This window comes from Petaurus breviceps, unplaced genomic scaffold (assembly GCF_028583685.1).
Source record: "Petaurus breviceps papuanus isolate PSGF00001 unplaced genomic scaffold, PetGlider_PUasm1.0 90603, whole genome shotgun sequence".
NCBI lineage: Eukaryota > Metazoa > Chordata > Mammalia > Diprotodontia > Petauridae > Petaurus > Petaurus breviceps.
In genome coordinates, this window is record NW_027187284.1 from 1,488,246 (window position 1) to 1,506,322 (window position 18,077).

Here is an 18,077-nt window from a genome sequence, read left to right on the forward strand (position 1 = left end):
TTTTTTTGGAGAGCAGTTGGGGTTAAGTGTCTTGCCCAAGGTCACATGGCTAGTTTTTGTGTTAAGTGTCTGAGGCTGGATTTGAACTCAGGTCCTCCTGACTCCAGGGCCAGTGTTCTATTCACTGTGCCACCCAGACACTTCAATACTGAACTATTTTAATTTATATCATAGCAAATATGTGCATGTGATGTAAAATCCCTTTGGGGGGGTCCTCAACAATTTTTAAGAGCAGTCCTAAGATCAGATTTTTTAAGGAAAGCTATTTTAGAGGGTACATGTTGGGCATTCTCTCCTCAGGTCAGTTACTTTTCCAATCCACAAAATAATAGGGATACTCCATTACCTCTGTGAGTGGGAGACATCCTCAAAGAATAAGAAAATTTGAGAATTGGAAGAGATCTCAAAGACCACCTATTTCAAACCATATATAAAACTAATTCCCACTCTAACACACCTAGCAGGTGGCTGTCTAGTCTCTGCTTGAAGAACTATAGGAAAGAAGAATGACCTACTTCCTGTGATGATCCATTCCACATTTAAAGCAAACTGAGAAAAGCTTTTTTCCCTAGATATTAAACCCAAAGTGGTACTTTTCAACTTTCACCCATTGCTTCTGGTTATATTCTGAACCAAATAAAACAACTCTAATCTATCCTCCACATGACAGCCCTTTAAATACTTGGAGGTAACTATCATGCACCCACTGAGTCTTCTCATCCAGGTTAAACATTCCTAGTTTCTTCACCTGATCCTTTCATGACATGGATGCAAGGACCTTCTTCATCCTAGTTGCCCTCCCATGAGTACTCTCTGACTTTCAAATCTTCTTAAACCATGATGACCAGAAGTGCTCCCAATACTCCAGATAGACCAATTATAAATTCACACTTTTATTAGCAGAATCAACATTTTTTATCTTTAGAAAATAGAATGCTAGTTCTTCTTGATATAATTAAAATGAGCATACTCAAATTAATTATTTGAAAATGAGTATGGTATCATATACATATAATATATATATGGCTGTGATTATGATAGGAATATACATAACCTCTAATTCTAAATTTCTCTTTGAAACAAGAATGTTCACGCTATATTTTATTATCTTTATTTCATATTTATCCCTAGCTTTTATATAGGTAATGCCCATAAACATTTACATATGTTAAAAAGTCTGAAGGTTCTCTCCTGTTTGAGGCACCCATGTTATCTTTACTTTTATACATTATTTTGTTATGTTTTTTTTCAGAAAGTCATTAATTAGAATGATTATAAATTATTCATTTTAACTACCAAACTTTCAAGAAATAACTGTTAAACCACAGAGATACCCACTACAGTTCTATAATTTGATTCATGCAAATCTGTCAGGAGTAAAATCAACCACAATTTAATTTCAAATCTTCCCAACCAGCAGCTGTACAATTTATGCACTGCTTTTCTATTTTTACTACTGGATAATGACAATGATGAATGCCTTTACAAGGAAATACATATTCATCAAAAAGGCTCAGTTCAAGACTATACCCCTCCCCAAAGCCTATGAATGTGCAAGACCCATTTTCCTGTGACTGGAGATTTATTTGGGAATAAGATGGAATTGTGCCCACAACTGCATCTCATGACAATTTAATAATTCAGCTAAATTAAACCTGCAGCACCACTTAGTTGTAACCACAGTAATCAATATCATTAAAGTTGGTGTCAGCTATAATAATATTAAATGCATCAGGATGAACAAATGATTAGTTATAGATGGAGTTCACACCCTAGCAATGTATGTATACTGGGTCAAGAGTTATTAATAGGAACCTATTGCACAGTGCACTAACTACTTGCAGGGTCACTTTTCTCCTGACCTGTTTGTCCATGAATAAGGACTACTTGAGTCTTGGCTCATTAGCAGTGATTTAAATGTTTCATGACAATTTTGAATTTACAAACTGTTCTGTCATGAACAATTACTTAAAATGAAGAATGATAGGAATGCTGGCACATCTTTATAAATTGTTCGAGGCCATTTGTTCACAGCACCAAAATATACTGGAATCATATAATCTGTATTGCAAAACAGAGTTTAAAATGGCTTACTACTGAAATGGATGGGAAGAATCTTTTATTTTTTAAAGAAATCTATATATATCTTATTTTCTCTTTGCAGATTATTTTATACATGTACCTTATCTGACTTAATAGGTTACTCAACTGAAATCACCAACATGCAGTTACCAAGTTTTCTAAAAGAAACAAATTTGTTCTCTTTATTTGTCTATTTAGATTGTGAAATAAGTTTCTCAGATATCATTGATAGGATAAAATGCTAAATAGATGCTGCTGATAGCAACTTATCATCTATTCATTTTCTTGTGTGATTTAATTTTGAAGGATACCAGGATATGGTTATACTAATAACATTTCATTTTAAGTACAAAATATAACTTCACAAAATTTCTCCTGAGGCATACATATTAAGCTTCTTGATAGTCAATACAGTTATCTCTAGACATTACCTTTTCAATTTTCAGAGCTTAATGCTTAACCATATTCTTCCTTGGCTTAGAATTCAGCATTTTTCTCTTAAATGTTTTAAAAGAAATTGTGTGGAGCTGAACCAAAGGCAAGGCAAGCAGGGCTTTTTTTTTTCCTCCTAGGTACCAGAAGTAAGCTGGCCTCTCCCTCTTCCATAAGCTGGGGACCAAAAACAAGTTATCAACAGGCCTTTATCACTGATGTAAAAAATCATCTAGCCTTTCCAGTATGTCTACTGAGTCCAGTTTATCTGCTTATCATCATAGTGGCTAAATAGGTTTTGACACAAGAATGTTTTGAGGTAGGTATGCAAAAACAAAATGTTATGGATATCCAGATATGTATCTAACACATAACTTATTTACCTCCAGTATGGCTCTTATGTTAATATACAAAGATATTACTTAGAAAATAGTATAAAGATCTGAGAAACTAACTGATGCAACTGTAGCTTAATATTCCATTAGCTGGTGCTGTGGAAACTACAGCATCCTGATGCTGATGGCAGTCTTTGTGGTAAAGTAGTCTGATATCTGGACCTATTGCTGCTTCAGACTAATTCCCAAGTCTAGAGGCAAACCAACACCCAGCCTTTTCTTATATCAGTAGGATCAGGTGGTAAGCTTGCCATCCACTGATAAACCTCTGCTACTAAAATTTCTCCTCTTGTCAATAATTTACATTTCACCATACCACCAAGGGTACTGTATTTTCAGTTTCTCAAACAGTTCATCTAATATATACAAGGATTCTTTTTTCTTGTCCCCAACTTATCCTGTTAAGATCCCATTATTCTGTTATGTCTGCTCCTTTGTTAGGAGCACATTTAAAAATATTCCCATTTATAAACTCAAAACTTACATCAAACTTGTAAGCAATAAATTCTTTGAATCTATGAAATGCATTCACTTCTATGTTTAAGCTCACTTCCAATCAAGATCAGAGACCGAGGTTTACTAATCACCTGACGAGCTAGATATTTCCAAGTGAACCTGCCCCACTGTTTAGGGAGCCAAGAAAGATGTGAAAACTTAGGTAGGGGTGGGTAACCTGTGACCTCCAGACCACATGCTTTCCTCTAGGTCCTCCAGTGAATCTCAGGGCTGTACTAGAGGACCTGGAGGGTAGCAGGTTTCCCACCCTTGGTGCTAGAGTATAGTTTCTCTCAGCTCTTGACAAAACCTAGGTCACCATAGGTTTCTGCAAGAAGACAAAAGCAAATAAACCAACCAAAAACAACATTTATTTTAAGCCATGCAATAGCCAACTTCCAAAATGTTTGGGGAAGTTTTTTAGTTCAAGTTCAAAAGCTTCAGTGGTAGAGTTCTGGAGAAAACTTCATCAAGAACAGATTATTTTAGAACCCAAGAAGTGAAGCATAGACTATGAAATACAAGCATGAGGAGTTTTGAGGAATTAGGACCCCAAATGAGTTACTAATCCTGGTCAGGTGTGCATCATCTTCGACCAGCAACAACACCTTCCCTGTTTTTTTGACAAACAACAGCCACTACCCCAGACAAACAGGTCCCCTCTGCAAGGGTCTAATTATCTGTTGGCACACTCTTGGCTAAAACAATTGAAAAGAAGAGAGGAGAGAAAAATAATTAACAATTTTAAAAATGAATGAGGTCAAATCACAGATAGAGAAGATACAAAAAGAATAATCATAGCATACTATATATAAATTTATATAAGCAAAACTTGTAAATGTAAAAAAAATGGAAGATTATTTGTAAAAATTATAAAATGCCCAAATTAATAAAACATGAAATAGAGATCTTAAAGCATCAAATTTCTGAAAAAAAAAAAAGGAACCGAATGGTATAAAGTATTAAATGGAGTAGGGAACCCTTGTATAGAGAGATTTATAAATTAGTAATTTATATTTATCATATCATCCGCTATAATATGAGCTAGAGAAGGAAATGGAAAGCAATTCCAATGTCTTTGCCAAGAAAACCCCAAATGGGGTCACAAAGGGTCAGACATGACTGAAATAACTGGACAACACAAGATGGCTAAACCCAACCTCAAGTGATTCAAGGAAGTTCCCCATGAAGTGACACAATGAAGATGAAGGCCAACAGGCCTAAGAGTCAGGATTGTAAAATATTCCCTACTCCCCTTGTAACTTTCTCCTCAACCTGATAGTGCCTGGATCCTTTCCCATGGATGGCCTCTTAACATTCCCTCAGGCTTCTTTACACATAACTGGTATACCTCTTGTCCCAAGTATCAGAACTTTTAGTTATAGTTCAGGAACAGCAACATTTTCTGTGACTATTTGTAAATACTAGTTGTTACTTTCTGTCAAATATGCAAGTAATGCAGGAGATATTATTTTAATAATTATTTTTCTACTGTTTTGGTTGATGTCATTGGTATAGAAAACTCCCAATGATGCATTTTCCCTTACTAAAGCAGATAAATACCTACTTAGTCCTTTAAAGTGTTAAAGAGTTGCTTAGTGCCATTGAGGGATTCATTGATTTGCCCATGCTCACGAAGACAGTTTGTGTCAGAGGTGGGACATGAATGAAAGTCACCTGAGGCTCATCCTCTATCTTCAATGCCATGTTACAATCTTCTGTTTTTAACCTATGCATATTTTTTAACCAAAAAAAAAATGTCACAATCAAGACCTAAGACAAGTATGCTGCCCATTTGTAAACTAGAAAGGTCAAGTGCTCTACAGCTTGAGATTTTTAACCAAATTTTCTTTAATTCAGTTCAACAAGAATTTATTCAGTACTTTCTACATACTAGATACTGTGCTTTTGCTCTATTGTAAGCTGGTGTGACTGAGAACACAACTGTCCTTTCCACCAGTTGTTGGCATACATGTAAAAAAATCAATTTTATTTAGGTTTGGTTGCTGGAAGAATCAGTCTTTCACTTTCTATTCATTTTTTGGTTTGTTTCTTGTTATTGTGAGCTTTTTGAAAGCTTTGTTCAAAATGAAGTTAACATTTTGTATTGTGCAAAACAACATTATTTGCTAAAGATTAATTTTGTTTCAGTTTGTATTGGTTCAGAAATGACAGTATCAAGTTTCATCTATCTGTCTGTTTGCCTGTCTGTCTATCTATCATCTATCCATATACACATATGTATATATAAACATGTATAAAACTAATATTTATTAATTAAATAATAATAATAAATATCTTAATCAGTAAATGAATGATAATACATATGTCACAATCAGTAAACCTCAATAGTTAAGTCACAATTACCACAATTAGCTACCACCAACAGGGGAATTATCTACAACTGGATAACATGGCAGGTGAGTCATGGGTCAGCCTCCAAAGTCCCGGGCTGTGACCATAGTACAGGTTGTGAAGGGAGGGGGGTGAAGATGGCTCAGAACTACCTGCCTTTAGTAGGTCCTTCTAAACAAGAAGGCATTTTGCCAATTAAATGTGTGATTGGGGAGAAAGGAGCTATTCTCAAAACATCCTTGAAAGCATTCTGTTTAGGAGGGTCTCATTTCCAGATGGATGGTCAGTCTTCCCCAGTAGCAGACATCATAAACAGTCCTTCAATGTCTAGCTAGGAATAAGATTAGAATCAGATTGCAGGCATATTGAGAGAGGTAAGGATGTCCTAAATTAATTAATGCATCACACACCTTTAATTATTATATCTAGTTCCCTTGCTTTACCAGCTTTGTATGCTAGAAGGCAAAGGCATGACATTCTAGCATCTGACAAGAAAACCCCAAATGGGGCCACAAAGAATTGGTCATGACTGAAAAATTACTGAACAACAACATATCTACCAACATGTAATCCTTTTTTTTTTTTTAAGCAATTGGGGTTAAGTAACTTGCTCAAGGTTACATGGCCAGGTGTTTCTGGGTGGGTGCTAAGTGTCTGAGCCTGGATTCAATCCCAGGTCATCCTGACTCTGGGGCCGGTGCTCTTACTTGCTGTGTTACCTGGTCACCCCCCAACATGTAATCCTATATCTAGCCCTGAATTGCGGAGTGCTTATGAAATGACTGAAGGACTAACAACAACAGACAAAGAAATAACAACAAATATAGGTACATTTTTTCACAGTTTCATAGATTTAGAGATGGAGGTACCTCAAAGCTCATCTTGCCCCAATACCCTCATTTTAAAGACGGAAAAATCATGACAAGTGAAGGTAAGTAACTTGTTTAAGATTTTATATATATATATATATATAAAGTGGAAAAAGCTAGATTTGAACCCTAATTCTGTGACTCCAAACCAAGTGGTATTTTTCAATGAATCAGTGTCACAAAGTAGAAACAATGAATTCACACTTATTTTAATGGAAATATTTTGATCTTACCTTTAGACATTCTTCTTGCTTGAAAAGGTCCTCAAAGTCTTTAGCACAGAGGTCAGGGGTATTAAGAAGAAATTCCACTTCAGATGTGGTTTGTGTGACCCGAAGAATCTCAGCAAGGTAAGTAGAAGGCACATAAGAGGTTTCCAAAGGCAAACCTTCAGGCATCACCATTGTTGTTTCTTCACGAACAGTTTGCTGGTATAGATATACAATAGAATGTTCTTTTAGCTTCCTAATAATTTGAAAAATACCTAGTGATTTGATACAAATTCCATCTGCCTAAAAACAGATGAAAATTTATTACAAATGAATAATAACTATTAAAAGAGAGGTGTCAATTAAATTAAATTAAGCAAGAAGACATTTCCATACTCTGCTTTGGAAATCAGTAACCTAGGATACATATGCTAAACATGGTCTATGACATACTGAAAAGCAGCAGAGTACAGGCAAGAGACATAGCAGAGGTGATCCTGGGAAGACAAAGGTGGGCTTCTGTCCTGTTGGTATTCTTTAGCCTCTTCACCTAATCCCCTAAACTATGAGGCAGATAAGAGTAGTGGATAGAGTGCTAGGCTTGGAGTCAGTAAGACCTGAGTTCAAATCTAGCCCCAGTCACATACTAGTCATGTGACCCTGCACAAATCACTTAACCTCTGTCGGCCTCAGTTTCCCCAACTGCAAAATGGAGATAACAATAGCAATTACCTCCTGGGGTTGTCGTAAAGATTAAATGAGTTATATAGACAGTGTTCAGCACAATTGCAGAAATTTAATATGTGCTTATATCCTTTCTCATACTCTCTCTCACTACTAATTCTTGCTAAAGAGTTACTTGTTAAACAGTTATTAGATAAGGGCTTGGCATTTTGATTCCTCTGGGTTTATATTTTGATAGTCTCCTCAACTATCCTTAACATTAACTATCGTAGGCCACACTTCCATTTTTTTTTCCAACAGTACTTTTCTGTTCTGGGTTTCTAAGAGTGCTGGTAGCTTAAGGTTCTGAATAGAATTGTCTGCGTATGTCCCAGATCATAATTTTTCTCTCCTTTTCACCACCCTCCCTAATGTTCCTTCTTGCCCTCATAAAAAGCAAATAAATTTGACTGACCAATTCAGAAAGATGGGAACCATATTTCTGTAGAGCTAACACACTAGGGTATCAGGACTATCCTCGAGTTATCTCAGTTATAACTTTAGATTGAAGATCATTGTGGTTAGGACTTATGGGACGATGTGATCTTAGCCCTACTGCTTCTGGGTCTCTGATTACTAAGTGGCCCTATGGAAAAAAGTTTTGTTGTTTGGAAAATTGAAAGCTATAGTTTCAATGGTTTTGCAAAAGAAAAATTCTCCACTAAACCTATAAACACAATCATATCATAGTGTTTTCACACACACAAAAAGACCATTCCCCACAAATGTGAGATGAATAAAATGAAATCATCTTGTTATGTGTTCACAGAACAAATCTTCTACAACTTACTAAGAAGTTAAACTTGTCCATTAAATGCTATACTGCTGTCTTCTTTTCCTTTTTGGGGGTAGATTCTTGCATGGCATAAAAAATAAAAGTTTCACGTTTAGAGTACTCATATTTCTAGAAAAACTACTTTGTAAAAGCTAATCCAAATGAATTTACTACAGATAATTCTCTTTCCTTATGTAAATAAATTTTACATAAAGAAATCTGAAAGAAATTTATATTCTGAAACAACCACCTAGGTTAACTGTATAGTGGTGTTCTCTCTCTCTCCTCTCAGCTCTATGTTCCATACCCTTTCACCCCTCCCCCCCAGCAACCTCCCAAAGATACTGAAAAAAAAAAAGTCCTCCATGTGAAAGCAGAATAAAAGTGTGGAGAGACCACCACCTCCACAGCTGGATGGACCTTGGCTGGAGATCTCTTGGGACACAAAAAGAGAACTTAGCAACATCTACCAAGCCATGCATGTGTCTGGCGACTGCATATTTGTCTTCCATTGTCTGTGTTCCAGTCGCTAATGTCTGCTACTGGTCTAACCTTAGGTGAATCCTTTTAAGTGTTCTTCCTACTGCTGTCCCTTCTCTGTTCCTGACTGCTACATATCCTTGAACTCTGTGCCCTTCCCCCTTCCACCAGAGGCAGGCAGCACCCCCTCTGTCCCTCCCTCCCTTCCCCATGTATTCAGACAAATTTTCATTACTTAAAAATAACTTTTCCCAGAACAGTCCACTTAGGTAGAGTGAGAACAGACTATATAACATGTCTTCTTTTCATTCAGTTTTGGGTACACATACATATAGGGTATATATTCATGGGGCATTTCTTTAAGTACACATATTTATAAATAAACTAAAAATAGAAACTTGAGTTAGCAGTAGACTATGATATTAGCCAAAACATTATTTTTCTCTCAAATTACCATCATGCTAACCCTAAAATGACATTTCTCCAAGTTGAAAGAAATAAATGATTCCCCCCCCCCCAGTTCATTTGACAGGCAATATCAGTTAGCAGAACTATCTCGCAATTTAAATTGTTTTGGACAAAAGTTTCCAATTAGATAGTGAAGGGTTAAATGTTTTTGTTAAAATTCCAAATTAGCAATTATTTTTCTACTTTGTTTTGTGCCAGTGTGGATTTAAAAGGAAGTAGGATGGTGGCAGTAGTGTCAAACTTTTGCAGACCACATGTATGTAGTCTGTGGGCTATAAATATGACATTTCTGGTATAGTGACTAGGAAATTAGGTTCAGGGTTAGGAAGACTTAGGGTCAAAATCTACTTCTGGCACATTCTAGCTATGTCCCTAACCCTAAGAAAATAACTTAACCTGTCACTGTCCCCAGCAACTCTCTAAGATTATTACTCATAAAATAATTACTAATCTACATTGGCCAGGGGAATTTATTCATTGCTATGCTAGTGAAAACACAAATTCAGACCAAAAAAATTTATAACTATAATTAATAAATTTTTAGTAAATTTATTGTGATTAGCAACAATGAAGATAACTAGCCCCAAAGTCTAAATGCTTTCATCTATGTGTATCTATACACACGTCTGTGGATGTATATTATATTTGTAAGATGTCCATTGTCCATGTAGGTAATATATCCACATGGTTTGTCTACATGTGGGTTGAGTGGAGCATTGGTAGGTATCTCTGCAATCTTGCCTACTCTTCCTTTTCAAGGAAGAAAGATGACTGCCTTAAGAGGTACACGAGAAGGGACCACAAGGCCACTTGTCCCATTTTATTCTGAGAAAAGAGGGCTGGACTAGAATTATATCTATTGCCTCCTTTAAATATATACTTTTAAATTAATCTGGCCCTTCCAATACCTTCACCCCACTAGCAAAAATAAAGCCATTATCAACCCTTAGATCTACAGACCAGAAAAACATATTTCCACATTGGCAGTTTCTGAAAATGCATGTCTCTTTCTGAATCTTAAGTTCATCATTTACATGTCAGGAGGGAAGTAACATTTCCATCTTCATTGCACCCCTCTAAATACTTCTCAAGAGTATGACTGTTTTAAAATGAAGAGTCTGATGCTGATCACTCCTAAAGAGACAGGGTTTCCTCAAGTTTAAATGTGACACTTAAGTAATTCTTACTAAGTACTAGTTAAATAAAAAGCTGTCAGAAATACTGAATGGTGTGTGAACCCACTTATCCAAGAAGAGAGTAACAGGAATTGGAAAATTTCTACATATTAGAATATAACAGAAAATATAGAAAAGTGAATGAGCTCTTTAGATGGGTGATGCAATCTCTTTCTACCAAGAGAGAGGTTGTAATCTCAAGAGGAAATTTTTTTTTTTGCTTTTTGGAGGGCAACTGGGGTTAAGTGACTTGTCCAAGGTCACACAGCTAGTTTGTGTGTGTGTTGTAGTCTGAGGCTGGATCCAAATCCAGGTCCTCCTGACTCCAGGGCCAGCGTTCTATTCACTGTGCCACCTAGCCACCCCAAGAGGAAATTCTTTGGTAACTTTAGGAGGCAAGTTGGAAATTAAGAACATATTAAAAAGTCAGTTTCCACTAAATGTATACTAGAAAAACTTAATTTTTTTTCTTCGTTGAATTTGGTCCTGAAGAGAGAATATATCTCTACTCCAAAGTTCTCATATTAACTTTGCCTATCACATAGGTTCACAGTATATATCCAGCATTCTCTGCATCAATTAACAGATTTTCATGCAAAACACAACAGGGTTAGCTAGAAACCCAAATTACACAGGTACTCATGTACGTTTGTATATAAGCATATACACAACCAAATGTGTAGAAATTTATTTATGCTTCTACAATAACTGATTATGCTAACAGAGATAGGAAGAAGACAAGCAGCAATTTCTCTTGTTATCTTGGTTTCCCCCTTTTCCTTTAATGACTTTAAAATAGTGTGGTAAATCATTTTAGATTTTTTCCTGCCTTCATTTAAAATAACAGAGATCTAAAATATTAGGCTATTCTAACAACTTTTCATGTGTCAGCCTGTCTTGTTGACAGAAAAATAAGCTTCACCCACATTTTATTTCTTCTCTTCTTACAGTACCCTTAGTTTTCTTCACATCAAATTATGATTCTGCAGGCCCTTTTAAAGTTATACTATATAACTTTAAAAATTATGCTCTGGATCAATGGGAACATTGCATACAAGAAGGTCTTCAGTTGAGCAGTTACATAACAGAAAAGAAAGATGTGGTGCTGAAAAGTATCTTTGCAACTGCTGGTGCAAATTTTTCTGAGTTTTTCAAACCCAATTCTATATCTGTTTTACTGTTTTCAAGTATGAAAGAACTTTGAAGCAAATCAATATATTTTAGATGAGTTCATTTGCATAAATATTATCACATTTCAAGAATTTCTCTGACTGTTCATAGTGACATTAATGTAAACCCATTCATTAGGGATTTTTCTATTAGAAAGGACAATATGCAACCTTGAACCTCTGAATGGCAGTTAGGTGGCACAGTGGATAGAGTATACATCCTGGAGTCAGGAAGACTCATCTTCCTGAGTTCAAATATGTCCTCAAGACATCTAATAGCTGTGTGACCCTGGGAAAGTTACTTAACCTTGTTTGCCTTAGTTTTCTCATCTATAAAATGAGGAGAAGAAAGAAATGGTAAACCACTCTACTATCTTTGCCAAGAAAACCTCAAATGGGGTCACAAAGAGTTAAATACAACTCAAAAAGGACTCAACAACAACAAATCCCTGAACCTTTAACTGTGTAGAATACACATAGTTATAAGGCTATAGTTCTTTTTCTGCATTTTTTCAATTCTTGGGAAATTTTTATTATCAAGAGGACAACAAGTTCCAAACTTTAAATGCTTTCATTTATTTGTTAATGACTCTTAATTATAACAGCCTTGTACACTTGAACACTTCAGCTTAATTGATAGCACTTAATTATTAAAACAACTATATGAGAAAGTAAAGAGGGATAAGTAATTTTCCCAAGGTTGTATAATTAGTAACTTTTTTAGGAGGCAATATAGGCACAGAAATATGAACATTTTGATTCTTAAGTTTAATTCTTTCCATTACACCAGGCTTGTATTAACAGGTTTTACTGCTATTCCAGGTTTTTCTAATAATAACATGAACCCAATTTCCATTAATGATGGAGCAAAGGACTCCTTAATCAGATCTTTGACTCATATAACAAATCATCATATTAATCATGTTATGGAATTAAAGTTATCATCCATCACCATCATCAACAACATCAAGAGCTAGCACTGTTTAGGTTTTCAAAGAATTTTGTATATGCGATCTCATTTGATCCTTACACTAATCCTGTGAGGTATATGCTATGATTATTTCCATTTTACAGCTGAGGAAATTGAAAGAAAAAGAGGTTAAATGACTTATCTAGCATCATGCAGTTAGCAAGTGTCCCAGAAATGATTTGAATTCAGGCCTTCCTAAGTCCAAATCCATTTCTCTATCATTCAACTGCCTCCATGCATGTTAGAGAGCCCAAATGATTGATAGTTTGCACTTTTCTTTTAAATAAAAGAAAATATTTCTATCTACCGGATTGTAAGAATATTTTCTGGAGAATTGAAAAATAGCATTTACTTCAAATGCAACCTTTTAAAACTTTGACTCATAGACTTCAGTAGCTCAATCCATAGTGACCTCATTAAGTACAAGACAGCTCCCTTGAGTGTCTGATGAGATATCCACTCTAAACAGTCAGTCTTTAATGTTAGAAATACTACTCAACTATAAGGCTAGCTATTTTAAGAGTTATTGACACCCATAATTCTCTATAGAATTGGATAAATGTGAAATGATTTGGTAATACCCCATCAATATTTCTGTTAGAATACTAAACATTAAATTACATCAGTTATTTATTTACCTTTAAAATTACACATACATTAATCATGAGAGATGTGTTAATGATCAGATTTTAGTCATTTAAAACCATCAAACTCTTCTAACGTACCAAGTGAATTGACCTACTTACTGTTATTGTATACTAAAATAATTTATGTTGGGTAACATACTACAGGATAGTATTTTTAAGACTTATTTAGGTGAATGAATCTTATAATAATAGATATCATTTAGGAAAGACTGCTGAAATGAGAATGCTGGTCATAACACAAGCTGCTCATTTCACACATTATTCTTAGTCATAGATATAATCTTCTTTACATCCAATAAGCACTTAGTCAATTCTTTGTTGTTGAAAAGTTCTGAAGGTAAAGTCTATGATATTCAGAAAATACTATTATTTTAAGATCCTTTATTAGAGGAAAACAGGGAGGAAGAATAAATAAAGAGAAAAACTGAGCTATCAAAGATGACCAAATACATACTGAATGCTACAGTTTTTCTACTCTGGCTTTATCTACCATTTGACTTTATGAATTTTAAGGGTAAATGATATAGCAAAGAGGGGTCATGCTACAGGAGTTCAATCTTCTGATGTTATTAAATCCAATAAAATGCTGCTCTGAGGGTCTGATGAAATATCTTTTCTAAATAGCTAAAAGTATCCTTCTTAATCAGAAAATGTACTCTTGTAAGATGGCTACTAGTCCCCTCAATTCCCTGAAGATTTATATAAATGTAAAGTGATTTGAAGATAACATGAATATTTGTTAGGATATTACATGTCATATTATTCCAAGTAGCTGTTTAGCTGTAGAATGAGAGAAAGACAATAAACAATAATTTTGCCTCACCTTAAAGAGGATCATTTAGTAAGAATCTGATTTGGTCAACTAAAAATATCTATTTTAAGAAGGAATAGTCAAAATAGCAACTAATTTTGCTCTTATATGAATATGAAAATAAAAAAAAAACCAATATTTTGTAGTTTCTCGGCCAGATAGTTCTTTCTTTTTTTTTTTTTTTAAGCAATTGGGGTTAAGTAACTTGCTCAAGGTTACACAGCCAGTTATTTCTGGGTGTGGTGCTAAGTATCTGAGCCCCAGATTTGATCCCCAGGTCATCCCGACACTGGAGCCTGTGCTTTTACTCACTGAGCCACCTGGCTGCCCCTAAGCAATCGGGGTTAAGTAACTTGCTCAAGGTTACACGGCCAGGTGTTTCTGGGTGGATGCTAGGTGTTTGAGCCTGGATTCGATCTCCAGGTCATCCCGACATTGGAGGCGGTGCTCTTACTCGCTGTGCTACCTGGCTGCCCCACAGATATTTCTTAATATAGTCAAATATATTTTACAATTTCTTACACTAAATAGTGTTCATTCAAAAGCTAAAAGTGAAAGTGAGTTTTTCACTTTGATTTCATTTGTATTATTCTGCTAAAATCCATTTGAAAAAAATTGGTTATGATCATTTTTATTAATAAACAATAATAAACTTTATTTTTTCAAAATAATTGGAAATTTACTTGGTTGCCCATAATCATGGCTTATGTTTAAAATATGTTGAATATTAAAAGGTCAAATTTGGATATTTATTCTTCTGAATATTAAAATGTAATATATTCATTTCATGGGACTCTTTCTAAAAATTTTTAATTACCAAATGAATACTGTATCTATATCTAATTTATATCTCCAGCCATTCATCTTCATTTTTCCATCCATCCATCCTTCCATCTATCCATCACAGAGAAATTTTAGGATATTTAAAAAGTTAAAAAATTACATATTTGTCATCATTAGAAAACTGTCTAGCTCATGTTGGGCAGTTACATATGGTTGAAATAGCTCTTCGCTTTCAAACTTCCCAATGGCTTCTTTTGTATCCTCAGACAATACTCTATAGAATAAAATGCCTTCCCACAGAAAACAAAATGCAAAAAATGTTTATTCAAACACATGAATCCCTTAGTAACCTAATCTCTTCTTCCTTCTTATAAGCACATAATTCTCCTTGATATTGATATTCATCACTAGGAAAAAGAAACTTGATCCCTTTGAATCTGTTTAGTTTAAAAAATATTTAAACCACTTAATAAAGATCAGTATAATCGGAAATTTTTATGTTCATATTCTCTTTATGTGTAAAAAATATATTCACTTGTATTGAAATTAAGCCTTTTCACTGGAATTTCATTAACTTTGACTCAGATAATTATATCCATATACATTTTGAGGTGTATGAATGGTGTCTAATCTTTTGAAAATCAACCTTCTTTTGTCAATGCTCTTTTCTAATATATCATTATAGGTATCTCTGTAGTATTAGAAAAAAAAGTTCAGCTGAATCCATACTCATTTATCTCCTTTCTCTTCATTTCAAGACAGGCAAAGTGGTATAATGAATAGACAACTGGCCTCAAACAAAAAGGAAATAGAGTTCAAGCCCCACCTCTAACACATACAGGCTCTTTGACCCTGGACAAATCATCTAATCCCTATCCTATTCATTTCAAATAAGATAAACCAAAGCATACAGTCTCTCCATTTAGTGGCAATAAAATTTAGAAGTGTAACCAAATCTTAAAAAGCAACAACAATGATATGTTAACTTTTAGTCAAGAGAATTAAAGAAATGACCAATTAATGATTATTTCAAAAGTATCATTAGCTATACCCTTGTGGCACAAGGGTATGTTAATTAAAGTGACCCAAACTAAAGACTAGAATTAAAATAGACTGAAGAATCATTTAATTTCTGCTACATTCATATAGACATAATTTTAGTTCAAATATAGATACCAAGAAGCTCTAGTTTCTCAAGAAATATGTGTTGAACTCAATTTTTATATTACTTGAAATATGAGGGTCATGGGATTGCATATGATAAAGGACATTCTATTGTGAAACAAATAATGAAATACTGCTAAGATTTTTTAAAATATATGTTCATCTTGATGATTTATAGAACTTATCTCTTTGCTCAATAAAAAAAATTTCAAATGCACTGTGGTTACTGGGCCATTTGTGAATAATGAGGTCAAAGGATCTCAAGAAGAAAAATGTCCTCAATTCAGCTTGTTATGATGTATTTTTCAGAAATATATATATATATAATATGTATTTCGTATGAATATAATATATAGAGAACATATCAAAGAGTTACTGAGAATATAGAAGTGTTCTTTATGATCTGAACTAAATAAACCATAAGAAGAGAATGTAATGACATAACCTCTTTTCTTGACTATCTTAGCTGGCTAGATAAAACTTTCAGCATTTGAAAGTTTAAAAAACACAACCTGTTAACTTTAGTGAGAGAAAAAGGCACTGAACTTGTGATTTCACTAGCTTAGGGAGCTCTTGGTTGAAGAGATTGCACTTTCTAATGTAGCATGGCAGTTTATCTGTAAATTACAGTTTTATAGCTGCTAAGAACACAGAAAGGTTAAGTGATTCCCCAGGGTCACTCAACTAGGATGTATCAGTGAAAGGACTGGAACCCAAGTCTTCCTGACTCTGCTATCTACAACACACATTAATGCTAATTCAACTAATTCATTTCAACATAAAACTACTAATCCAATGTCATTTTAATATTTTATAATCACATAAGTAGACAGCTAGGTGATACAGTGGTTAGAGTGCCCAGTTTGGGATCAGGAAGACTCATCTTCCTGAGTTGAAATCTGGTCTTGGACCCTTGCTGTGTGACCCTGGGCATGTCACTTTACACCATTTGACTTAGTTTCCTTAGCTATAAAATGATGTGGAGAAGGAAATGGCAAACCACTCCAGTATCTTTGACAAGAAAACCCCAAATGGGGTCATGAAGAGTCAGACATGACTGAAATGACTGAACAACAACAAAAAATAGTAAGTAGCAGCTGTGGGGTTTAAGGGCCAGATTTTCTCATTCTTAATTCGCTGTTTTAACCTCAAAGAAGTATTTTTCCTTTCAAAGAAGTATTTTTAAATGATCAACAATATTCTTTAAATAAAAATAAGAGTTATGTGACTAGCAAGAAGATGGAATTGTTTTCTGCAAATTTCTCCATCCCCATGCCTCATGATTTAAAACTGAAAAACTTTAATACTTCAGAGTTCCCTTTCACCATTTGGAACCTTGTAATACAGGTCACAGTTGTTAGGATTCACCAGAATGGTAATTGTACTTGAATTTCCACACCCTTGAGTATTTAAGAGGTGGCAGATACTGATTGTGAAACTTCTTTAAGGAAAAGGCAGTGACTTGGTGATTCAGAAAGCTCAGGCAAAGCAGGGTACTCAGAGACACATGACAAAAGATAATCAGGCTTGAAAGGGCCAGGAATCAGAAGGGAATAGCATTGGAAAGCTGGCCAGAGCCCAAAAGAGGGCAGAAAATTCTCAGAAGTTGCTCAGTTTAGAGACCCAAATCCAGCTATCCTACCCTATGCCCAGGGAGGCTGAAGATTAATTACTAATAGCCAAGCCTCTGGGATATGTAGAGCAACAGAATTGGGAAGATTCAAATACAGAGGAGAATTTCCAAAGACAATATGGCACAGATAGGGTGAACAGGCATATCTTCTTTAACTGCACTTGACTTTATTGAACTTTCCAGACACTGCATCTTAAAAATTTCTTTATGTTTTTGAAAAATTTTTTAAAAAAATGAAGGTTTGTGACAACTGTGCAGTTTAGCAACTCCACTGGTGCCATAACTCAAAAAGCATGTGCTCACATCATGTCTCTGTGTCACAATTTGTTAATTCTCATAGTAATTCAAACTTTTTCATTATATATCTCTTATGTTGATATGTGATTAGTGATTTTCAATGTTTCTATTTTAATTGTTTTGGGGTGCCAGGAACTGTGCCTCT

The 18,077-nt window shown here is 34.7% G+C and overlaps 1 protein-coding gene across 10 annotated transcripts in view; it reads right to left on the reverse strand.

The window, feature by feature from the left end:
* DMD (dystrophin) overlaps positions 1 to 18,077 on the reverse strand; it is a 2,504,498-nt gene that overhangs the window by 1,351,646 nt on the left and 1,134,775 nt on the right. For all 10 annotated transcript variants that reach the window (XM_069063824.1, XM_069063827.1, XM_069063826.1 and 7 more), the window contains one exon: positions 6,862 to 7,056. In XM_069063824.1, the coding sequence (XP_068919925.1) occupies positions 6,862 to 7,056 (195 nt within the window). The remainder of the gene's footprint in view (positions 1 to 6,861; positions 7,057 to 18,077) is intronic.